The sequence below is a fragment of the Nyctereutes procyonoides genome, unplaced genomic scaffold (genome assembly GCF_905146905.1).
Source record: "Nyctereutes procyonoides isolate TBG_1078 unplaced genomic scaffold, NYPRO_anot_genome, whole genome shotgun sequence".
In the NCBI taxonomy this organism is placed as follows: Eukaryota; Metazoa; Chordata; class Mammalia; order Carnivora; family Canidae; genus Nyctereutes; species Nyctereutes procyonoides.
Window position 1 is genome coordinate 20,390,752 of NW_026575048.1, and position 24,207 is coordinate 20,414,958.

Sequence of the window (24,207 nt, forward strand, 5' to 3'; positions counted from 1 at the left end):
AGTCAAACAGTGGAGGCTGGGCCAGGAGGGAAGCTAGAAGGGAGGCCTGGACCTCATCCATAGAACAGCAGAGGAAGCCATCTGCCCTCCGGCCCTTGAAGAACGTGTCTGGCTCTGGATCTTTCTCTGCTCCAGAGTGATGGGCAGCCAAAGAAAGGTAGCTTGGCCCCCAGGATGGGGCGTCCCCTGGCCTCCCTCATGCCCACTCGGGGAGGCCCCTGGGTAGCCAGCTGGCGGCCTCGAGGCCTGGACTGTGGGCAGGAGCTGCTCCCGTGAGCCAATGGAGCCAGGCCTGGGCTTCGGGGTGTGGCCATACCCGTGGTGTTCCAGTTGGGGGCTGAGCGGTCTGGGGGCCTGTAGATGAATCGCCGCAGAGCGCTGACGGCATGGGAGCCCACCAGGGTGTAGCGGCCGAAGGCCCGGCAGTCCACCACTCGGATGTTCAGGGGCGGGTGCAACAGCTCGTTCTCTGGGAGGTCCTGGGGTGTTGACCAAGTGCATCCTAGGATCAAGGAGGGAACAGAGGAGCCACCCACCCCGGCCATACTAGCTGCACCCAGTTCTGTCTGGCTCTGCCCGGGGCCTGCACCCACCACTTCAAACCACTTGACGAGGGTGTTGAAGTTGGGGTTCTTCTTGTAATTGTGGATCAGGGACGACTGCACTCCCTTTCCTGCACACTCGATGTCCACCCGCGGCCGGTCCACCTGGGCCAGGTTCACCCGCTTCAGGTCTCTCAGGCCCCAGAAGAGCACCTGGGGCGGGGGGGAGAGGAAAGCCCCTCAGTCAGTGGGGCCCATTGAGGGTGGGCAGCGAGTTAGGAGAGGCAGGGCCAGGGGAACTGATGAGAGGCCAGTGTCCTCAAGGGGCTTCGGGGCTGAGGGTGGCCATGGGGACACAGACAGGAGGGCTGGGGAAGGTTCTGGACTTGGGGCAGAATGGGCAGGCACTGCAAGGGCAGGAGCCTGGCTCTGCCGCTGGCTCTGGGTGTGACTTGGACAGGTCACTTCCCTCCCGAGGCCTTCAGTCTCCTTGTCTGAAAAATGAGGAGTGGTCTGAGGTTGCTGGAGACCTCCTGATGCCCGCAGTGGAGTGTGTGCACGTGAGCCTTGATGGGAGGAGAGTGAAGGGGCAAGGAAGCCAGAACGCAGCAGGGCCTGTCCAGGGCAGGGACTGGAAGATCCCCACTGAGTCCTCACGCACCTCGATTCGGTATTTGCTGAGCACGGGCCGGATGCCCACAGGCACGGGCATGATGGGACCTCGGTCCATGTCCACAGGGCCATTGATGGGTGGCAGGTCCGCCTTCCCTGCTGGCCCAATCTGGGGGATGGGAGTCATAGTGTCACACTCTCCTTCCCCATGAGGTATTTGTCAGGTGCTATGGGGAGCCAGGGAAGGCCGATGCCCCAGGTCCCCGAGAACCACGCTGCAGCGCCAGTTTTGGTGAAACTGGCCTCACGGCAGGATGGGGAGGAGAGCAGCCCCCGGCCCCAGTGCCCTTCCCTGTGGCCCCACCTGCAGCAGCTCGAAGGCAGCCAGCAGATCCCCAGCCGTGGCATTGCCTCTGTAGATTTGGTAGTACTCGAGCTGGGGTGGGAAGCGGGGTGGGCAGTACGCCTCGTCGGCCATCTTCACCAGGGGCTTGGCAAAGGTCCGGCCCATGAAGTCGGCTTTGCCCTGACATGACAAATAACCCAGGTGGCCTTCCAGTGCTTGAGTTTACTATGGATGTTTTTCACACCTGGGATCTCATTCAGTCCTCACCACAGCCTCAGGAGCTAAGGGGCAGGTGTGATCACCTCATTCTACAGATGGGGAAGACCAAGTCTTGGGGCCCATCACAGACCTGCTCAAGGCCATGATGGCAGTGAATGGCAGATGCAGGACTCAGGACTAGCAATGAAATCTTCCTACGTCTAGTCCAGAGCTCTCAGAGTATCCCAGTAGCTGGAGGGGTGGCCCCCCAGCTCTGGAAGGGTCATCTCAATCCTTTGTTTCTCTACTCCAGAGTTTCCATGGAGAGCTGTGAGGCTGTTACTGACTGCAGCAGGTGTGGGCAGGGGGTTGGGGCACCCGGGGGTGTGGGAAGGCTGATGACAGCAGGACTTGCTGGCACATGTCCTGATGACTTTGGGCCTGAGCTGGGCCTATCTGTGGCAGGATGTGTGGACACTCTGGCCTAGCTGTTTCCTGAGATCCCAGAGGCCCACAAGATCGGGAAGGGGTCAGGCTGCAGTAACAGGGCAGGAGGAGGAGGGTCTGCTGGAGGGTCTGGTCAGCAGCCCCCCCTCCACTCCCAGCTTTCCAGCAAGCACCCTGGCTGAGGAGCCCTGGGGCTGCGCTGGAGAGGTGGCTCTCAAGGCAGGTGGAGTGCAGAGATGAAGGCATAGATTCCTGGTGCCTGAGCCTGTCCATACCATGGCGTCCTGGTCATAGATCTCGATGACAATGATAGGGGGATCATCCCTCAACTCATGGGCTTCACCATAAAGCTCCAGGTTGTCAAATACCAGCATCTGGTCCCAGGTGGGGCACAGAGTCTCATTCAGTACCTGCAGCGTGGGGCAGGGGTGATATGGGTAATAGGTGGTGGTGTGCGGGCACGTACATGAGCAGGAGTCACCCAAATCACTGTGACTTCCAGGGACTCCGGGGACAGGAGGGCCATGTTCCCTGACTCTTCCCAAAAGCTTAAAATGAAGGCCAACATGAGGCTGGCTCCCATGCCCCCCCACCCCACCATGTCTTTCCTTTCCTTTCTTCTGTGTCGAACGTAATCACAATTTAAAGCCTTTACCAGTATGTCCTGGGCCCACAGATACCTGCAAGGCTGTTCTCTAAGGATCTGGGGTGCTGGCCAATCTGTTTTCTGGGTCCCACACCCTCAAGGGCTTCCCAGTACTCCCTGAGCCAGAGCCCCTCCCTTCTCCCCTGAGCCCTCACCTCTGTGCACTGACTCTGGTTGATGAAGAAGACGCGGGCGAAGGGGTCTGAGAGGCCACTGCTGTCGGCAGCAAAGAGGCTGCGAGCCTGGTACATGTGGGCTCGGAGCTGGAAGGCCTGCTTCTCTGTGGGGAAGAGCAAGCTGAGGCTCCCTGTACGTACATCTGGGCGGCCCCTTGGGTGCCCTCCCGGACTGCGCTGCAGCAGGTGTGGGCAGGGGGTTGGGGGACCCGGGGGTGTGGGAAGGCTGATGACAGCAGGATTTGCTGGCACATGTCCCGGGGCTGGCAGCCAGGCCCGGCCTGGATGAGGGGGCCTCACTCACTGGTGTAGACCAGGCTGATGGGTGGGAAGGAGTGCAGGCCCAGGCCCTGGGCTGCCTTGACCTCCTCGAAGCCACAGGGCAGCCCGCACAGGAAGTCCTTGCGCTGCTTGCTGAGGCCCAGCCACAGGTAGAGCTCCAGTTTGGCCTGCACCGTCCAGCCTGCTGAGCCGAAGCCCCGCTTGCCTGGCAGCTGGGGGAGGGGGTGTGGTCAGCTGTTGGGTCCAGGGGGTGAGGAACAGGTGGGGGGCCCTGGCAAAGGCCTCATTCAGAGCTGCCCTTGTCCCTCCACAGCCACCTCACCATGGTGGGAACAGAACGGAGGGGGATGGGCAGGACAGTGCTATCTGGCCCTCGTCCCCCCTTCCTATTCTCTCTCCAGCTCTGCTGTGAGCAGCTGCTATGGCGGGGAGGGCGCTCCCTCCAAGAGGAGGCTGATCCCTTGGAAGAAGCCCTTGGCGCTCCCTCCAAGAGGAGGCTGATCCCTTGGAAGAAGCCCTGGGCCCCAACCTCATTCCCAAGTCTCGTTCCCCTTTTGTACCTTGAGGAAGAGCGTCTTGACCTTGGCGCAGTCCTTTCCCAGCTCCTCCTCAACGATGGAGAAGAGCAGGTCCTTGGAGGGCACCCGGGCGTAGGCAATGCGCTTGTTATTGCTCATCATCCAGATGAAGACATCGGGGATGCTGTGCTGGGGCTGGGGGCAGGCAGGAGGGGGCTGCTAAGGGAGGGGTCCCACCACGGGGCTAGGGCCCCAGAGCCTGACTGACCCTCTGGGCCCAGAGGGCCAGGCCTGGGACTGCAGAGGGGAGGACCCCAAAGCCGGGTCTTCTTCACCTCCCACAAATTGCATGGGAAGAACACAGGACAGGATGAATGGCTTGTTCTCCTCTGTCCCCCAAAGGCTGTCAGAACCAGAGGGGCCTCCTAGGTGGTCCTATCCAGCCTCTTCCTGTGCAGCAACCACCTCCCCACTCCAGTCACTCTGGTTTGGGGGCTGGGCATCCCCTCTCTGCACGATAACAGGGGGTGCACCTCATCTGCCAGGAAGCGCAGTTTCTGCAGGAAATTCTGACATAGCCTCAGCTTGTCCCGCACCGTGTGCTTCTTCACCTGAGCCCGCAGGGTCTTGGCCTGCTGTCCCATGCTTTCCTGTGGGGGTTGGAGGGTTGGGGTGGTGAGGGGCTCAGGCCACACTGCATGACGAAGGGAGCTGGCCCTGGTGGCTGTGACCTTAGAGACAGCTGTTCCCTCAGCCTCGGGCACCCTCCCTTGATCCCCTGTGTGGTCCAGCAAGTCCTCACCAGCTCCCGCATGCAGGACTTGAGGCGCTCCCGGTCCAGCCTGGTGCGGGATGAGTGGCCCTGGTCCTTGTCGGCGAGGGAGAGGAAGCGGCTGGGGGACAAGGGAGCAGTGCTCAGTGGAGGCCACCTGCCAGCAAGCCTGCAGACACTTCCTCCCTTGCTCAGCCCCCCACTTCCAGTCCCTCGCCCCCCCACCCCTTCCTCTCACTAGCAGCCACAGCTGAGCTCCTCCAGGACACCCCGGAGGCGACGCTCAGGGTAAGACTTCTCAGTCTTGATCATCTCCTGCACGTCATTCAGGCCTTCTTCCTGCAGACCAGGAGTGAGGGTGCATGCTGACCCACAGCCCCCTGCCTCAGTCTCCCCAGAGGTCTCCCCCCATTCATCAGGGGACCCCTCACTAGTTCCATGCCCCACCCTGCCCAGGTCTTGACATCATACAGAAACTACCAATGCCCCAGGCTCTGTCTCTGCCTGAAGGAAGAAGCCACCTCTGGGCTACGGGTCTGTGGTTCCAGTGGATTCGCTGGGGCCGGGCAGAGGTCAGGACTAGATGGTGGATGGGGGTACGGTGCAGGCCAGAGACAGAGGGGTTGCCAGCCTCCTCCAGGGAACACCAGGATGGGATGGACCAGGATTCCCAGACTCCATTCTATGTAGCCCTCGGGCCCTCCACCCACTCCTGGGGCATGAGAGCAGGGACAGGACCAGAGGTAACGCTGGGGCTTTTCCTGCTGGGCAGACTGCCTTGTGTGTTGCAGGGGAGGCTTCCAGGCTGGGCGAGGCCCTCTGAAGCACCCTCCACCCCTGCCTTCCCCTGCTCCCTCCCTCCCACCGCCTGGCCCTGACCAGCTTGTCTGCAATGCGATCCATAATGTTGGCATTGTAGAGGCGGCGGCGCTGGTCGGGCCACCAGCTCTTCATGTAGATGCAGGGCTTGCGCTCCAGGTAGGGTAGATGGAAGTAGTTCCTGAGGGGGAGGAGGTGGGAGGTTGAGGGCTGGAACCCAGGGAGGTGGGAGGTCCAGGCCATGAGACGATGGGAGGCAGCAGTTAGGGCCTCTCAGGACCCTCCATCCTCCTGACTCACCTGTCTGTGATCTGGGGCCGCATGGGAGGGGTGGAGGACACGGAGGCCAGGTCCCCACCCTCATCAGCTTCATCGTCACTTGAGTTCTGGATCAGATCGACCTCTTCTTCGTCCCCAGGCTCCTTCCGAAGCCGACCCCGCTGGGGCCTCGACAGGCCATCAACTTCATTCCCATAGTTACCTGGAGGCAGAATGGGGCACTAGAGGGCCTAGAATCCTTCCCCCCTACCCCCATATTCCTGCCCTCTGATTTGGGTGCTGCTTTGTGTTTGTGGGAGGGAAGTGGGAAGGCAGGGGGTGGGGAAGGTGCCAGGAGTTTGAACCAGCTTGGACACAACAGAACACTGGCCAGAGGAAAGTGTCTGTGTCCCCCACCCCCAGCAATGACCTGGCTAGAAGCCCTGATGACCACTGGACTCAAGGGCCAGCCTAGGACATGACCTGGATTCCTACTCTCTCCCCCTTCCCTGCTGCAGGGAAGGCTGCTTTTTCCCCCATGTCCCAAACACAGCTTTACCCTGTGGAGCTAAGGCACCCTGTGGGCACGTGTGCACAGTCGTGTGAACACTGTGTGCTGTGTGGGTGCTTGAGGACATGTGAAGGAAAGTGGTCAAAGCTTCCCTTCCTAGCTGTTACCACCGAGCAGCCCCCAGACCTGAAGATCCCTCTGAGCCCGGCACTCACCTATGGTGACCTCAAAGGTGATTGGCTTGTCTCCGTTTTTCCGGTCGATCATTGAGGCCTCTAGGAAGGCTCCAAATAGAAAGAATTCTTCCATTTTTCCTGTGCAGCTCTGTGGGGAAGGTGGTTCAAACCATCCCCAAACCTCAGCAGGGATGTCAGGCCTGGAGCCAGGCCTCCTCCTACTGGCTTACAGACAGATGGGGGCAGACATCCCATCCCGCTGGGCAGCTAAGCAGCCCAGACCCTGAAGGCCTAAATCCTTTTGACCTCCGGCCTGCATATCCCTAGACAAGGACAACCATGGTCAGGAACAGAGCAGAGACCTGGGACCTCTAGGCAGAGTGCCGGCACAGGCAGTGGGAGGGAACGGAGGTCCCCTGGGGGTATTGGGGGCAGAGTGTGGGCTCCTGCTTCCTGGGGAAGGAGGCTTCGTCATGGGGTCTTGCCCTGTGAGGCAGACGGCAGCAACAGGCCGAGCCTAGGCCTAGGGTCCCGTGGCGGGAAGAGGGCTGAGCCAGGGGCCCTGGAGGACAGCCCGGCCCCCTGGGTCCTCACCTCCGACACGGGCGTGGCCTGCTCCACCTGTACCTCCGTGGAGCTGGTGAGCTCGGGGTTGGAGGTGTCCAGGATCTCCACAGCCAGGCCCAGCATGAGGCGGGCGCGGAACGACACGCCCTCGCCCAGGCCCTCATTCAGGTCCTGGTGCTCATCCAGCAGCGTGTAGTTGCGGGTGGAGCCGTACATGTTCACCCAGGCTGGGCCCAGCGTGGGCAGGAAGCCTGAGGGCCACGGGGAGAGAGACGAGGGGCTCATGAGCCTCTTTTAGGGCGTCGGGCTTGCACCTCCTGGCTGCCGAGCCGAGGACCCTGTGTCTTGCTCGGTGGAACACTGGAGGAGGCTGACAGGAGGCCCTAGGAAGAGCTCACCCCTGCTGTGCATGGGCGGCCTGGGCAGCCTCCTCACTGGCACAGAGCCCTTCCTTGGGTCAGGCTCCCTGCTTCCTGGGAGCTGGAGCCGGGGCTGCCTACAGACGCCAGCTCCTCTCACACTCCCCAGCCTGGCCTTCTGGCCCCTGGTGGCCGGTGCAGACCCGCATCTCACCAGGTCTCCCACCCTGCTCACGTGGACCCCTCCCCGCCTCTCCAAACATCCTCCCTCTGTCCGCCTGTGTAACGCTTTCTCCACGAAGCCGGCCCAGTGCCTAGGCCCCGGTAACTTCTCCTGCTGTTGGAATTTGTCTCATGGGTAACATGGGGCTGATCTGCTGTATGAGCTTCGTTTGTTTGGCTTTTGTTCTGCTCGGTTTAGAAACAAATCATGGCATTTAAAAAAATCAAGATATACTTCACATAATATAAAATTCACCATTTTAAAACATGCATTTTGGTGGTTTTTAGTATATTCAGTTTGTTGTACGAGCATCACCTGTTTCCAGGACACTTCCATCCCCCTCATGAGAAACCCTGTACCTACTGGCAGTTAGTCCCGGGTCCCTCTCCTGCCTCCTGGAATCACTAGTCTATATTCTCTCTCCATGGATTTGACAGTTCTGGACATTTCATAGAAACGGAGTCATGTAATATGTGGCCTTCTGCGTCTTTGGCCTTAGGTTTCGAACATTCGGTAGCACATCCACCTTTCTAGTCCCCAGTGAGCACCATGAGGACAGGAATGGATTCTTCTCTTGCTCTACGTCTCTGGTACCTGGTGCCTGGGTCCTAGAAGGGGTGAGCCCCACAAGCCCATAGATAGGGACTGTGGCAGCAGTATCCATATATGTGAAACACACATAATTATTATTTCCATTTCACAGATGAGAAAACAAATTCAAAGATCACACAGCCACTAACTGTGCGGGTTCAAACCCAGGCAACCTGGTTCAGGTAGGCCCTTTCAACCCTGTGCAGACCTGAGCCATGACTGTCCACCCTTTGAGGTGGGGGCTGCTGACCAAGCCTCACTATGTCCGGTGCCTTTCTGGAGGAGGTGGAGATGGTGGAGGTGGGGTGAGGGGGGAGTCCCATTTACCCCTTCCCTTCGGTCCTCTTGCCCCTAATGCAGTCTCCTGTTGCTAACCTTTGTCTCCGTCATTGGAAATCTTGCGCAGGTCAATGAAGTGGGTGCCGATGGCCACATCGTTGACCTTGTCGGAGTCTCGGATCTGCACCTTCATGCGCTTGCAGAGTGGGGGGAACAGGTCTGTAAAGATGACCTGCTCATTCCAGAGGGGCTCGTAGCTGCTTTTCTGCACTGAAGTCTTGCCCTGGTGGGAGGGAATGAGGGTTAGGGTATGTGTGTGTGTGTGTGTGTGTGTGTGTGTATGTGTGAGCACCTGCACATGTATATGTGTGTGGTGTGTGTATGTGCATGTGTATCCATGCATGTATGTGCAAGTGCATGTGTACGTGTATGTGTGGTGGCTTATGTGCACATGTGTGTATGCATGTGGGTTGTATGTGTATGTGTTGTGCTACGTATGTGGACTATGTATGTATGCATATATATATGTGTAGGATGTGTGTATGCATGTGTACCTATGGGTGTGTGTATGTGGTATGTGTATATGTGTGTAGTCACGTGTGTATGTGTATGTGTGTGGTGTATATATATATGTATTCAAATTTTTTATTTAAATTCAATTTTGGGGCACCTGCACCCCAGTGTTTATAGCAGTAATAGCCACAATATCCAAACCATGGAAAAAGACCCAATGTCCATCAACAGATGAATGGAAAAGAAGATGTGGTGTATACATGTGTGTGTGTGGAAAAAGAAATCTTGCCATTTACAATGACATGGATGGAACTAGAGGGTATTGTGCTAAGTGAAATAAGTCAGAGAAACACAATTACCATATGATCTCATTCATCTGTGGAATTAAAGAAACAAAATAGAGGATCATAAGGGAAGGAGGGGAAAAATAAAACAAGACGAAATCAGAGAGGGAGACAAACCATAAGAGACTCTTTTTTTTTTTTTTTGAGACTCTTAATCATAGGAAACAAACTGAGGGTTGCTGGAGGGGAGGGGTTGGGAGATGTAGCTGGGCGATGGGCATTAAGGAGGGCACGGGATGGAATGAGCACTGGGTGTTACACAGGGTATTACTAGTTTCAGAGGTAGAGGTCGGTGATTCATCAGTTGCATCTAACACCCAGTGCTCACATGTGGGACGTGTGTATGTGGGTGTATATGAATGCGTGTGTGCACTTATATCCAGCAGGCACTCTCCCCCACGCCAGCCTCTCAGATTCCTCCCTTTCAGTGCTCCCGCCTTAGTTCTCAGTCTCCAGGATGCAGAGACAGGCAGGATCCCATAAGGCCCGTGGCTAAAAGGATTCCCCAGCATGGTCCTAGCTCCAGCCCCTCTCAGCTGGAGCTCCCCTCATCTCCCACTCTCCTCAAATGCACCCAGGGATCAACGATGTCACCTGGCTTCTGATTTTGCCTCACCTCCACCTCCAGCCCCCACTTTCCAATCACTCTGTTGCTCTACTGCTTGTTACCCCAAACCCAACCTCCTGCATCCTGCACCCCAATACCTTCTGGCCAGCAAAGAAGACTTGCACATAGGGGTCGACCAGGTCCTTGTTCTCACCAATGAAAGCCTTCTTCACATTGGCCATGAGGCTGGTGTTCATACGGGGCAGCCCCTCAGCTCGGTAAATTTTCACGTAGAACCGGGCCCACTGGCGTTCAGCAGGCACCCCCTCGGGCAGCAGCAAGTTCCTGCCGGCGCATACAGCCAGAGCTGTGGGGGCCAGGTGTGGGCACCCCAGTCCTGCCCTGGCATCTATTTACCCTAGGGCCCAGGACAATCTTCGTGAACTCCTGCCCTGTCCTGCCTCTGATCTTCCCCTCCTGGGAGAAGAGTCTGTGGATGCCTTGGCCAGCCCTGCCCTTGGTTCTTCTTGGAAGAGCTGAGCTGTCTGGGAGTGGGAGGTACAGGGGGTAGGCTCTGTGCACCAAGTCCACTCCAGGGGCTCCTTTTGGGAGAAGGGAGGGCTGGGTCAGGTCTCCAGGGGCTGGGCGGAGGTATATGGGAGCCTCACCCCTCAATGTCATCCTCATCTGTCTCGTTGGCCTTGTGGGGTGTCTTGATGTTGTCCCCCTTGCCCACCACAGCGATGTCACACTTCACGTAGCCCTTCAGCCCAGCGGAGATGTCGTCAGGGTCTGACAGGATGGCCCACTTATGGTGGAACTGGTGCTCTGCAGGGGTGAGGAGTGGAGACTGCACCTGCCACCCTGGGGCAGGGTGAGGAGCTGCGGAGCTGAGCATCTTTTCTGCCCCTGATTCCCAGGATGACCAGGAGGAGACAGCGGTCCCCAGAGGGGTGAGCAGCCAGGGCAAGGTCTTGTGTCCGGGTGTGTGGTGTGATTTTGAAGAGAGAACTCTCCAAACCCCTGCAGCTCTCCTGCCCTCACCCCTGCAGACAACCTACATACAGCTGCCAGACAGAACCTTCAGAGAGGTTCCCCTTCCCTGGCTCTTCCTTTCAAACGCCAGGGGCTCACCGGTGCTTGGGGTATAGACCTCAGTGTGGTCCGTGGAGCCTCCTGATTCAGCTCTGCCTGGCTCACTCCACTCATCCCTCCCCACCCTTGTGCTCCCTCTGGGCCTAGCTGCTTACTCCTCTCTGGACTACTGGAGTCCCTGTTCATACCCTCCTGCCTTTATGGCTGCTGTTCTTTGAGCTTGGAAGGGCCTCCTTCCTACCCCTCCCCACACTCAAACTTCTCAGACACCTGTCAGGGAAGGTGGTTGGGCTAAGGAGATTGCAAGCACCCCGGACTTCCTCTGTGATCTACCAAAGGGTGGGTGTAGACTTGTACAACCCCTCCTTATCTCCAGCAGAGGGAATTAGTGAGTGAGCAGTGTCTTGCTGCTGCATCTGATGGTGCAAAAGTGGTCCTGCCAGGGTGATAACAGGCCCTGGTCTCCCCAGGAAACCCTTCCAGCTCCACAAGATATTGATACCACCCAAGACTCCCAGTAGCACCCAGAACTCCTGTGTCCCTGGGCAGCATATTTCCAATGACTCCCTGGCTAGGTCAGCAATGAGGGACTCTCAGGGAGGATCAGACCAAGCCAGAGACCATCAGAGTGAAGACATCAGTACCCTAGCTGTGGGGGTCTTGTGACTTCAGGTTCCTATGAAGGGTACCAGGCTCAGGAACAGATAGAAGAAGCAGCAAGTCTGGCAGTGGGATGCCCAGTGGAGAACCTGGGCTTTGGGCCCACCTGGTCCTGGGTTCACATTCTTTTCCATTCCTTGGACCAGCTATGTAAGCTTGCTGGGCCTGCTTTCTTCTTGTGACTTGGAGTGAAGTGGCCCACAGAGGGCAGTGAGGGTTAGGCCTGCCAGCACAGCGTGGCTGCCCCGGTGCCTGGCGCTTAGCAGGTGCTCCCTGAGTGGCAGTGGCTTCTCTCCAGGACGCTACTGCTGAGAAGCCCAGATCTCCATGTCAGGCTCCTTGCTGTCTCTCCAAACCTTTGCCACCGGTACTGGGGGGGCACTGCTCAGCCCTGGGGTTCCACCCCAGCCCATGGCCCACAGCTGGTCATGCTTCCTAGGAAGTGCCAGATGGAAAACTGGCCCTCTTCCTTTCCCACTCCTCAAAGATGCTAATGGTCACTAGGGCCATCTTGGACTACAACGTGTGTGTGTGTGTGTGTGTGTGTGTGTGTGTGTGTGTGTGTGTGTGTCAGTGGGAAAGACACTGGCCTGGCAGCCGGGAGACCAAGTTCTATTCCCAGGAGGCGCTGGGCAAGTCTCCTCATAACCCTGGGCTTCTTTGTCATATGGAGATGCTGGACTCGATGTTTTCAGGTCTCTTGCAGCTTGTGATGTTCATGTGTATAAGCTTGGGTTTGGCCTCTGATTCCCTAGTATTAGTTGCAGAGTGTGCACAGGCCAAGTGTCTACTAAGTTGAACCACAAGAAATTGCCAATTTGTTCAACCTAATAGTTCAGTGGCACTTCCAAGCCACTTAACTTCTCTTGGCTTCGTTTATCATCTCATCTGTAAAAGGGGAAGGAACGCTGATGTCTCCTACCTCACTGTTTTGTGACAGTCAAATGTGACACCGGGTGAAACTGTATTGTCACTGTCAAAGAGCCTAATACAGTCGTTACCACATCCTCAATGGTGGGTTCACTCCTGGGACATGAGGTGGGGCCCAATGCCAGGATGTGTGCCAGGGGTCCCTGAGCTGGCCATGGGCTTAGCCACCATCTTGCAGGCTGAGGGCACTTCCTCCGCCTGTCCCATGCCTCACAAACCCTCTGGGCCACCTCTTGGGATTTTCTCACCAGCCTCATCCACTGTTGGCCCCTGGGGACCCACATTGCTGCTGGTCAGCCACAGCTCTGCATGGCTATCCTTAGGAGGCCTGGGTCCCTTGATGGTTGCTCAGTGAGCCCAGCATCCCTCAGAGGCTGCTACAACACATTTGTGTTGAGGACAGTGTGGCTCAGTGGGTGCTCTGGAGTCATACAGCCTGAGTTCACCCCCAGTGGACTGGGTGACTGGGGAAGCCCCAGTGCTTCTTCAGGCCCCAGGTCCCTCAAGTGTAAACGGGGGCAATGCCGTACACCCCGCAGGGCTCCTGTGAATCCAGCAGCCTGAGCACAGTTAGTCACCGCATCCATGTGCAGACTGGACACCCCATCACTCCACACACCCAACGGCTTCACACTGAGTTTATGGTCCTGGCCAGGCTAGGCCCCGGGACCGTCAGGGTGGGAAGGACGGCATGTGCTACATTCGCGGAGCTATGGGTACTGATGCTGACCGAATCGCACAGCTACTCACCAGGCTGGGAGTACACGGTTCCCACATCCATTTTGAAGGACCCCACTAGGGTACCACTTCGCAGCAGGTTCTTGGAGTGAATCACCTTCCGGGCAGAACCACCAGCCACCAGTCAAGCCAGGCAGGGCTGAGGCTTTCCAAGGGGGTAGGGATGGGGTGGTCTGATGGTGGCACCACCTGTCTTTCTGGGGAACAGCTTTTTGGAGGGTATTTGATAGGGCAGGGGCAGCTTGCCGAGGCTCAGCATTAATCCCTCTTTCCCTCATTTTTGTTGGCTGCCAGGTACGGGTGAGTAGGTTGTACACTGTACAGAGGCACCTGGCTAAACAGGTGACAGAGGCCCAAATCAACCTGTGCCCCACTTGCCTGGCTGCGTGTCTGGGCATAGGGCTGGGAATGGGGCTTTTAGTGGTTGGTCCATCCAGAGGGATCCCCTTTTTAAGTCTACACAAAGGTGCAGTTTAAGCTAGTGGCCCTGCCTGCCAGGGCTGCTCCCCACTCACCGAGATCTTGATGATCTTATCGAACATAACATCAGGAGAGACGTGGAAGTCGAAGACAAAGTACTGGAAGGGGGGAACAACCCAGAGCTGCTGTCACCCAGCTGACCGTGGCTGGGGCAGTGCCAGGCCCCTCCCTCCTGCCAGCACCCCGGCCATTTCCCCTGCACCCCGAAGTTTAGATGAACAGCAGTGGCAACCACTGGTCCTCCCTGACTTTGTGGCAGGTGGGAGCTGTGTGGCTTTGAGCAACACATTGTCTGATCTGTTTCCCAGGCTGTAAAATGGGGGTAAAGACACCCACCTAGAGTCTTGTTATGATGAGAGATATTACACGATACCATAATATACATTGCAGTTATACAGGCAACACAGACATTTCATTAAACCACAATGCTCCACTGCCTAGAAGATGTGTCCCAATTTCAGCAATGTTTAAATGTAAAATGAGGTGTGAACGACTTAATTTGCTGTAAATATAAAATGCTGTGGGTGTGAACAGTCCTCTTCAGCTGGGAGCTGCCACTCACTCCCTGCCCCACGTCTCCTGGCCTTGTTGTGCAGATGTCGGTCGGGAATGAGGAGGGGGTGCGGCCACAGAGGGACCACTGCTTTGGAGAATTTGTGGGCAGAGACAAGGAAAAAGTGTTGCCAACATGCCTAGGGCCAATGTCTGAGGAGAGTCTTATCCTGGCTGCTGGAGACTCCTGCTAGAGCACTGTGGGTACAAGTGCTGCCTTTAGCGCCAGACAAAGCTTTAACTGTCAGGCCAGTCACTTCCTTCCTGAGCCTCAGTTTACCACCCTGTGATGCAGGGATAATACTCAAGGCTCATCCAAAGGGGTCTGGGAGGCATGGTTGTGAAGTCTAAATGAGTTGACCCCTGTCAAGTGTTCAGCCTGTGAGCGCGCGTGGTCAGTGCATGGTACATGGTGACTGCTGTGTGTGCAGCAAATATGTGCAGGAGGCCATGGCTGGGGGCCGCTGAAGCTCTGGAGAGATGGGTGGAGATCTAGACCAATGCAGGTGGCAATAACCCCTTGGGACTGCGGAGATACTGAGGAGAGTAAGGGAAGGGACTGATCTAGGGCAGGCCTCCAAGAAGCAGCAGGATTTCAGCAGAGGGGACAGAGAGTGTGTCAGGAAAGACAATGAGGGAGGGGGTGGCTGGAGGGGGCGTTGAGAGGCTGGAAAGGGAGGGGCAGTCAAAAGAGAGGGGCGACGTGGACTTGCACTTAGGGATGACATGGTCCTTGGTGACCTGGAAGGCAGTTTCAGTGAAGCCAGGGGCAGAGGTGGAGACATGATGGGGAGAAGAGGCAGTGGGGACTGTTCATGGAATTGGATTGTGGGGGGAGGACAGAAGTATGAGGGTTTGGGAAAGGCCTGGCTACGTGGAGGGGCGGACAGGTGTACAGACAGATGGACAAACTCCTAGTTCCTGTCCCTGAGCATATGGAGTTTTCCATAGTTGTACTCGGGGAGAATACATGGGAGTAGAACACCTTGTAGGCAAAAGAGGAGCCAAGAAAAAGTAAAGGCAGAGTTGGGGGTGCTAAGCAGATTGGGTGATGTCAGGTTCCTTGGGAAGAAGAAAGAGAGGGATCCTGGGCAAAGGAGAGAGGTGGTTTAGGCAGAAGGAAGACACCAGTGGCCAAGACCAGATGCACCCAGGGAGAAGGGGCCCTGGCCTGGTGTTGTACTGGTCAGGTTGTACTGGGAAGTCAGTGGTTGGAAGCCTCGCTTCACGGGGAGACAGGTCTGGAGCCAGTCAAGAGGCGAGGCCAGGCCAGCTGTGTCAGCCCTGGGCAAGCCCCCCGGCTGAGTGAGAGCAGGAACTCTGCACTCTGAGCACTCTGTGGGTATAGTCCTTGTGTTTCCTGAGTGTAGTCCCCTTTCATAACCATTTAAAAGTCTAAGTCATGCTGATTGCTCTCATCTCCCTCTATTGTGTTTAGTGCAGGTGAAGGAAAGTTCCTGCTAACTCAGAGAAGTAGCCAGAAGAAGTAAACTTCTGGGACCAAGGGCATTTATCTTCTTCCTTTTTTTTTTTTAAAGATTTAATTTTTTTATTTGAGAGAGACAGAAACAGAGACAGAGATAGAGCATGAGCAGGGAGGAGAGGAAGAAGCAGGCTCCTGGCTGAGCAGGGAGCTCGATGCAGGGCTCACTCCCAGGACCCTGGGATCATGACTTGAGCCAAAGGCAGACGCCCAACCAACTGAGCCACTGAGGAGCATCCCCTCACCAAGGGTATTTTTCAATGAAGAAGAACGTGGTATTGGACAAGAAGCAAAAGGAAAGAAAGCCTGCTTCAGGACCAGAGGAATCAGGAGAAGCAGTGGTTGTTCATAATGGTGTGATTTTAAGCCCAGGGGGACATTTGGCAATGTCTAGAGACATTTTTGGTTGCCACAACTGGGTGGGGGTTGCTACGGGCATCGAGTGGTTAGAAGCCGGGGATGCTGCCCAACATCCTACAATTCACAAGACAGTCCCCTACACCAAAAGTTATTTGGCCTAAAATGTCCACAGTACTGAATTTGAGAAACCCTGGTTTGGAAGAAACAGAAATTAACCAAATCAGAGCTATTTGGATTTGTGACAAAAAACGAAACTATGATCCAGATTTAAGACTCACGGGAGTGGAAGGAATGGTCTTAGTGGATATAATTGGAAAGTGGTTACTAGGCTGGAAGTAGACATGGCCTGTCAGGGCAGAGACTGTCACCTCTGTGGCCCCTATGTTGCCAGGAATGGGCTCCAAGTACAGCACATGCTCAGCAAATGTTCGTTGCTTCCTTTGGGGGAGTATCCATTCTGCAATGTGTTACTCAAGCCCTCCAGGTACAAGTCAGGCTCTGGGCTGGGCCACAGTGATGCCAGAGACTGGGTACACTAGGGACAGAGACATGAGGGACCAACCACAATTCAGGGCCATTATTGTCACAGAGAAAGAAGTGCATTGACCTCTGACCCAGAGAGCACAGGTAAGGCTGCTCAGCGGCATGGACACTTGGCCTGGGCTCTGGAGGGTGAGTAGGAGTTGGGCAGGGAAACAGTGTGGGGAGAACGGCTGTTTCCTTGGGAAGGAGGAAGCCCTCTGAAAGAAGCATGAGGTGTGTGGGGTTGGTGCAAGGTGAGCCCTTGAGTCAGCTCAACGTGGCTCTGCCACTATCAAATAACCGTGGAAGGCCATGGGCACCTGTCTCCATATCCATTAAAGGAAAGCAGATTCTTATCTAGGTTGGAGGCTTTTCCAGTCAGGGATGTGACCTGATAGAAGGTCAGAGGTGGGGAGGCTGAATTTCCTGACTCCTGGGAAGGTCACCATATGGGGCTGGGGGAAGGGGGCAGGTGTTTCCTGAGCACAGATGTCCCAGCCCTGTGGGCAACAAGCTGTGAGAACCAGGCTCACCTAGGACCCTGGTCTGGGTCCCTGTGAGGGACAGAAGTGCATCCAGGCTTCCTTCCTGCTGATGCGCAGCTGGGGGGCTCCCCCTAAGTTCGGTGGCACCCTCAGCCCTCACCACTCCTCAGGACAGACATGGAGATACAGGACAAGGATGCCTCACTCTGGCTAGCTTGGCACCTTCACTGCCTGGAGCCCCCATGACAAGCAGACTGAATGCTCCCCCCAGGAGAAGGAGGGCTAGGGCCCCCAGGCCAGTCTGACCCATGTTCAGGCATCTGAAGGGCTCCTGGGCATCCCTCACTAGAGCTGATTAAGTTGGTTCCCTGCTGGAGCCCTAAGTCAAGGTCTTGTGTCAGGGGTGGCCACTCAAAGTGGTAGACAGAGTGCTGGGCTGAGGCTGATAGGCTGGGCCCTGCTTCATCACCAGCGCTCTTTGTGCTCTTAGGCAAGGTCTTTTTCATACTGAGGCCTCAGTATCCTCCTCTGTAAGATGGGGAGATGGAATTAGAAGGTCTCTGAGGTCCTCTGACCTCAGTGGGGCCTCATATGGCTGCAAAGAACAGGAGCAGGAACCAGGCTTTTTTCTGTCATTTTGAAGAGTCAAGGCCAGTGCTCTGAAAGCATGGAGGCAGCCCAGCAGAGAGGGTGCGTACACAGAACCCCACTCTGGCCCTCAGCACCTGGGCGAGAGCTCTCTCCAGAAGCTTCCATGTTCTCTGGTATAATATGGGATTAATGGCAACAACCTCTGATCTTTGCCGAGGCCAGAAGAGGGTACACCCCTGCAGCATTTATAGGAGCACCTGGCTCACAGGAACCACTCTTTAATGGTGCCACTGCCCCCAAGGGACTCAGGCCTGGGAAACGGCGGGAACCAGGCCTCCTGCCACATTTAGGGAAGTCCCTTTCCCCACCTCCGGCCACAGGGCACTGACCTCATTGTAGTAGGGGCAGTTAGTGGACTCCTTCATGGATGTGCACTTCTTGTCGTCACCCACCTCCACGCACACCACGGGGTCCATGTTCAAGCCCACGAGCTGCCGGGCCTCGATCACAGTGATGCTGACCTGCGGGCAGGAGAGGGAGGCTGAGTAAGCCTGTTGAGACTTGGAGCAGCTCCTCCTGGAGTCGGGGCCCAGGAGCAGGGAGCCAGTGCTGGACGTGGGTTCCAGGGTGAGCACTGCCTCTAATCTGCTTGGACCTGGGGCTCTTTCCCCACTAAACCCCAGTGTCTTTATTTATAAAGGAAAGGCATGGACTGGATCACCACTAAGTGTGTGCTAGAATTACCAGCAAGGAGGAGGGTGCTGGTTAAAAATGCTGGTGGCTCTGCCAAACTCCAGACCAAGTCAATCTCACCTCTGGCAGTGGGGACCAGGCATCAGTATTTTTAAAGCTCCTGGTGATTTCAAATGCCCCGCACACCCCCAGCCACTGTGGCTCGGCCTCATAGAGGCCTGCAAACCACTTCCCGGGATTCATGCATGCAGGGATTAAGCTATCTATGTCTTCATTAACATGCATTTAATTTCCTGCCCCAGTGTATCTCATTCCAAGATTGAAAGCCTCTGAGAGGTCTCTGTGTTTCTGGAATTTGGCCCCCTTTCCACATTCCTGGTTTCATCCTTTTGTACAATTTCTTTGTTTGGGAGCCTGAGCTACCTTTGCTGGCTTGATGCCGTGTGCTCTGTGACTTTTCAGGTGGCGTCCAGCTCCCTGGAATCCCACACCTATGCTGAGAAGCCCTTCTTCGGTTGTTCATTCAGCAAATGTTTGTGTGTGTGTGTGTGTGTGTGTATACAGGGCAGAGGAGGGGTGGTATGTGTGCATACCTTTTCTGAATCTTCATTTTAAAGATTTATTTATTTATTTATTTATTTATTTATTTATTTATTTATTTGATGGAGGGAGAGAGGGAGAGAGAGAGAGGGAGAGAGAGGGAGACAGACAGACAGAGAGAGAGAGAGAGAGAGAGAGAGATGGGGAGGAGCAAAGAGAGGGAGACAGAGTCCCAGGAAGACTCCCTGCTGAGCACAGAGCCCAGTGACACCGGGCTTGACCTCATGAGGCCACTACCTGAGCCAAAACCAAGGGTCAGATGCTTAGCCAACAGCACCCCCCCCAGGTGCCCCTCCTGAAACTTCATTTTAAGCAATCAATTCTTACTTTGGATTTAAAGGTGTTGGTTCCCATTGGGGTGGCCATGACAAAATAGAGGGACAGATTTGAGGTGTCTGGGCTGGCACTGGACAAGCCTCAGATCTTTTCCATGACCAGGTGTGAGAAGAGACAACCATGTAGGCTCACAGAGCTAGACCTATCCATAAGGTTGTGTGAAGGTTAAATGAGGTACTGTGTGTCAAAGTGCATCACGAACAGTAGAAAGCTCTAGAAAATGTGAGCTATTGTTATAAATGGCTTCTCAGAGTCTCCCTTGTATGTAGGGTTTTGTAGATGTTTGTGATTATTCATTTGACTCTCTCGAACTTGCATTTTAACAAAATAGCCTGTGCTAAGCTAGTGTTAGCATTTACCACAGCTCATTCTTCTAATGAAACTGTAGGGGTTGCTTTTATGCTTCTCATCTTGGAGATTTGATGTATCAATTGCTGTGCTTTGATGCAACTTCTAAATATGATTTTACTCAAGAAAATTATTTTCCCTTTTCATAAAAAAGAATAACTATGAAAATCATCATCCACCGTGTCCATCAAAGTCTTATAAATATTCTGAAGGCCAAGACAAATCAGCACATTAAAACTAATGATGTTAAGAAAAATAGAAACTTCAGTGCCAGTGAGAACATTGCCAAGAAAGTATACAGAACTGGAAACTGAGCATTTACTAATTGAAGTAACACTTGAACTACGAAAGCAAGCATTTCTATTTGGAACTTGAAATGCCAAAGGGAATGAAGCTCAGAATCCAGAGCTCTGAAGAAGTTTAATGATCACCATTTCTTTAGAGAGCTAAAAAGGAAATAGAGCTAATTAACTTAGGCTCTGAGAAGTTGAGTGTGAAGAGAGTAAGCTGACACTAGAAGTCTTTCCAGAATATTCTTGCATAGTAGTTCATAGCATTTTAACCTCTATGAAACTTTTTATGGCAAAGACTTAAAAAATCTCGTTATATTTTCCCACAACTAACTCATCCTCTCCCTTCTATCAAGAAAAAAAAAAAGAATGTAATTCAATAGTGGGAAGTAGACAGACACAGTTTTGGTGTGATAAGGTAATAAGATATGCCATCAGAAGATTAACCTTCCAAATGTGAGCAGCTGGTTAGTTTTTGTTTTTTTATCCAGAAGCCCAGTCATGATGATAGCGTTTGGCTCCCTATTCCTTTTCAGAACTCAAAGGGCTGGGAGGGGAGGGGGGCAGAGGGCTTAAAGGAGCTTGTAGAGAGATAGGGGTGGGAAAATAAAGGATCCAGAGGGTGCTCTTTGCTGGCTGAGGGGTGACCCCTAGGGGAACCCTGAAAGTGCACCATTGAGATCATTGCATGGCATTGGTGGTGGAGGGGAACATCAATCCTGTTGCTTCCCCCTCCCCCCCCCGGGGGCTATATGGAGGGGAAATGTATCACTTGGACTTGAAATTTTTTTTTTTAATTTTTTTATTTTATGATAGTCACAGAGAGAGAGAGCGAGGCAGAGACACAGGCAGAGGGAGAAGCAGGCTCCATGCACCGGGAGCCCGATATGGGATTTGATCCTGGGTCTCCAGGATCGCGCCCTGGGCCAAAGGCAGGCGCCAAACTGCTGCGCCACCCAGGGATCCCTGGACTTGAAATTTAAAACAAATTTTGAGGGGAGCCTGGGTGACTCAGTTGGTTGAGTGCCTGACTCTTGATTTTGGCTCAGGTCATGATCTTAGGGTCGTGGGATTGAGCCCCCACATCAGGTTCCCCACTCAGTGGGTAGTCTGCTTGAGATTCTCTCTCTCTGTCTCCCTGTCTCTCTCCCTCATCCCCCCCCCACTCTCTCTCTTAAATAAATAAATACATCTTTTAAAAAAATAGAAACAAACCAAATTTTGAGGAGGGGATTGGCCATCCTTTCTTTCTCCCGTCATCAGCAGAGGACTTGATCTTTCCAGGGTGGAAGATGGGGAGGCAAACTGACCCACAAAGGGGCCGACTGACCAACTGATTGGGGAGACTCTTGGTAATCATCTATTTAGCCCTCTCCTTTCAAGATAAGGGACCTAATCCTCAGGTGGCTTCATGAAAGCCATCGCAAGGAACAAGGCTGAGTGTAAATCTATACCTCCGTCCTTGGGAGAACCCAAGTCTTGGCGTTCTGTGACCTGCTTCCACGGGATCTGACTGTGCTGCCAGAACATTGGTGTGGAGCTGGCAGGGCCCACCAGTGTGGCCCTTCTGAAACACCGTCTACCTTTCCTTATCTCCGGGTGGCTGAGATGTGACATGGCGCAGCGGTTGGTGTGGCACAGGCGCTACGAGGGTGGGGAGACCAGCTAGGCAATGGGTGCAATGTTGCAGTCAGGGAGAGGACACGGAGGTGATCTTGAGTCTTGGTGCGGGAAGAGAGGGCAGGGAGCACGCTCAGGACTCCATGAGCACCAAGAACATCTCTGCCAAGTGCTGAGAGCTTCGCTCACTCTTATGGGGAAGCTGTCTATTTACTGGGATGACGCTGTGGCTTCTTGCCTTTGAGATGCTAATAATCAGGAAAGGGTTTACTACATGTGACATATATTCTAACCAGAAGAGACAAAGGGGACAGGCAAGCCATGGTCAAGCCAAGGAGCCATCAGGGTCCTTTCCGGATCTGAGTTCAGCTAAACCCTCTCCTCCCACCAGCGGGGGGCACTTTCTGAGCTCTTCCCAACTGGGTGAAGCCAAGGTCTCCAGAGAGTGACGTTCCTTTGATAAGTTTTCTGGCCTTCTCTGTTGTATTTATCGGAAGCAAGAATAAGTCCACACTTGCATCCCAAGAGCTCTCTCTCAACGCGTGTTAATACTTGAAGTTGAGATGTGAACACACTTGCCAGAAAATACTGTGTTACCAGGTTAAGTGCAGCAACCGTTCTGTTCAGTTCAGAATGTGAATGTTTGGAGGGAGAAAGTGTGGTTCACTTGACAAAAGTCTGTTAAAAAGCATTTTGAAAGGGCCTTGAAAAAAAAAAAGCAGTAGGTAGTAAGGTAAAGATGAACAGGGACCAGAGTGGGTGACTGTCCCAAAGGCTCAATTAGAGAGACATTAGTCACTCTGACTGCTTCGGTTGGACACACTTGGATTTGAACCTTGGCTCTACCTTTGAATAACTGTGTGACCTGGGGTAAGCTCCTTACCCTCCTCATGTCTCATTTTCTCACCTATGAAAAAAAATGTAGTAATACCTATACCTGGATGGTTCTAAGAATTACATTGACTTAAATGGAAAGCACACACACACAGCATCCAGCATAGCCCCTGGCTCATAGCAAGCCTTTGAGAAAATAACAGTTATGTTAACAGGCACAACAATGACCCTATTTTCCATGTGTCCTTATGTGGCAGGCTGGTGACACTGGAGAGTGAACCGTATCTGAAAACAAAGACAAGCAGGTCTTTGTTCTTTGGGATTTTCCTATTCTTAGAACTAACAGAGGAGCAAAGCCCTGAACCCAGTCCTCTGGAGAAGCAAAGCCTCCAGAAGTCTTAAGATATTTGATGTTTGGGTTTTGGTGGAGACGTGAGGGAGCGACATTCTCAAACCTCCCAGGAGCCCAAGGGCTTGAGGCTGTCTAAAACCGCTGCCTGAGGCTAACTTTTAGGTACCTGGATGGTGACTTTTAGGTCACCAACTGGATGAAAACAAACTGAAGCGAGGATTACGGGAGACAATGGATGTCCTTGAGAAAACACGACCAGATGTACTGATACAAGGAAAGGTGCCGCGTGGTCCTTTATACCAAGGACCTTTATACCAAGGGTAGCTGTCCTTAACAAAGGGTACACACGGGGTCTGAGCAATTAGTATGAAAGATACAGCTCTAACCTGGGAGAGGAGGCTCCCTCCGATTCTAGGCCCTGGTTCTGATACAGTGGCAGCCAGGTGGGGTCTCCCGAAGGCTCTGTTTCCTCTGACCAGTGAATGTATTCACTCAGCCTTAGGAATGCCCACAATCTTCTGACCTAAAGCTGAGTCTGGTTAGACCCCAAGGGAAGGTCTAGAGCAATGGGTGGTCCATGGACCCTCTTGTTTCCAGCTTATAAATAAGTACTAGGTGCTTCTGGTTTGTACATTAGTCTATTGTGAGTTGTCTTAATGTAACTCAGTTTCTTAGGCTCTGATCAACTCTGCCCGAAAAGACAAAACTGGGAGTGTGGCCTTGCCAAGCTCAGGATCAGGCTCGGAGGGCTGCACTGGGATTCAGGCATCCTGTGTGGTCCTCTCTCAGCAGCTACCAGCCATGTTCATGACCCACCCTGCCTGCACTGTGGCTATATCAACAATTCTACGGCTTCAAATCTCTCCCTATCTCAGTCATTTTGTCTCAAGTTTTAGAAACATACAAATAAAAAAATTAAGTGTTAATTTCAGAAAACACAGGAAAGAAAAAGAAAAAACCCACCCACATTCTCATCATCTATGGATAACCAGGATTGACATTACTTCAAGCATTAAAATAATAGAAAACAACACATTTTGAAAAACACACCCCCTAAAAATCCTTCTTCAGAGGCTCTTATTTTAATTGTTGGAATATATATATATATATATATAGTGGTGCTTCCTGATCTTTTTTATGGTTTTTCTGGGTTCCTCTAACTTTATGAAGTCCATTGCTGGAAGTGAAATCCTGAGAGGGCTTTGACCAGCAGAAGCAGAATTCTCAAGCTCCTCTGTAGGTTGTACCTCTCTAGTTAGGACACTCCTGAGTGCCTCCCACAAACAAGCTTACTTTGGAAACTTACATTCAGCTTGTGGTTCTCTATGACCCTCAGATCCATGCATCCAGAGAGTCTATAATGCATATCTGGCCAGAAGTCCCCACTAGAGTTTGAAAGGTATACAGCCTCTAGTTGCCCCACCTACCTGGTAATCCATGGGCCGCCCAGCACATGGCTCCATCTTAATGTCTGGCTTGGACCTGAAGAGGAGAAGGTACTGTCAGGTCTGG

The 24,207-nt window shown here is 53.9% G+C and overlaps 1 protein-coding gene across 5 annotated transcripts in view; it reads right to left on the bottom strand.

The window, feature by feature from the left end:
• Nucleotides 1–24,207, bottom strand: part of OTOF (otoferlin) — a 95,002-nt gene that overhangs the window by 15,383 nt on the left and 55,412 nt on the right. For 3 of the 5 annotated variants that reach the window (XM_055327431.1, XM_055327432.1, XM_055327429.1), the window contains 22 exons: nucleotides 24,123–24,177; nucleotides 18,012–18,143; nucleotides 13,665–13,727; nucleotides 13,162–13,246; nucleotides 10,395–10,554; nucleotides 9,885–10,071; nucleotides 8,419–8,605; nucleotides 6,898–7,121; nucleotides 6,343–6,451; nucleotides 5,659–5,839; nucleotides 5,419–5,539; nucleotides 4,778–4,878; nucleotides 4,570–4,660; nucleotides 4,301–4,417; nucleotides 3,810–3,962; nucleotides 3,272–3,461; nucleotides 2,947–3,071; nucleotides 2,421–2,555; nucleotides 1,519–1,680; nucleotides 1,204–1,323; nucleotides 594–755; nucleotides 317–479 (listed from right to left, as the gene is read on the bottom strand). In XM_055327431.1, coding sequence (XP_055183406.1) covers nucleotides 317–479; nucleotides 594–755; nucleotides 1,204–1,323; nucleotides 1,519–1,680; nucleotides 2,421–2,555; nucleotides 2,947–3,071; nucleotides 3,272–3,461; nucleotides 3,810–3,962; nucleotides 4,301–4,417; nucleotides 4,570–4,660; nucleotides 4,778–4,878; nucleotides 5,419–5,539; nucleotides 5,659–5,839; nucleotides 6,343–6,451; nucleotides 6,898–7,121; nucleotides 8,419–8,605; nucleotides 9,885–10,071; nucleotides 10,395–10,554; nucleotides 13,162–13,246; nucleotides 13,665–13,727; nucleotides 18,012–18,143; nucleotides 24,123–24,177 — 3,023 coding nt within the window. Of the gene's footprint in view, nucleotides 1–316; nucleotides 480–593; nucleotides 756–1,203; nucleotides 1,324–1,518; nucleotides 1,681–2,420; nucleotides 2,556–2,946; nucleotides 3,072–3,271; nucleotides 3,462–3,809; nucleotides 3,963–4,300; nucleotides 4,418–4,569; nucleotides 4,661–4,777; nucleotides 4,891–5,019; nucleotides 5,260–5,418; nucleotides 5,540–5,658; nucleotides 5,840–6,342; nucleotides 6,452–6,897; nucleotides 7,122–8,418; nucleotides 8,606–9,884; nucleotides 10,072–10,394; nucleotides 10,555–13,161; nucleotides 13,247–13,664; nucleotides 13,728–18,011; nucleotides 18,144–24,122; nucleotides 24,178–24,207 lie in introns of those variants that run through there. The other 2 variants (XM_055327433.1, XM_055327434.1) reach the window with 2 other exon arrangements.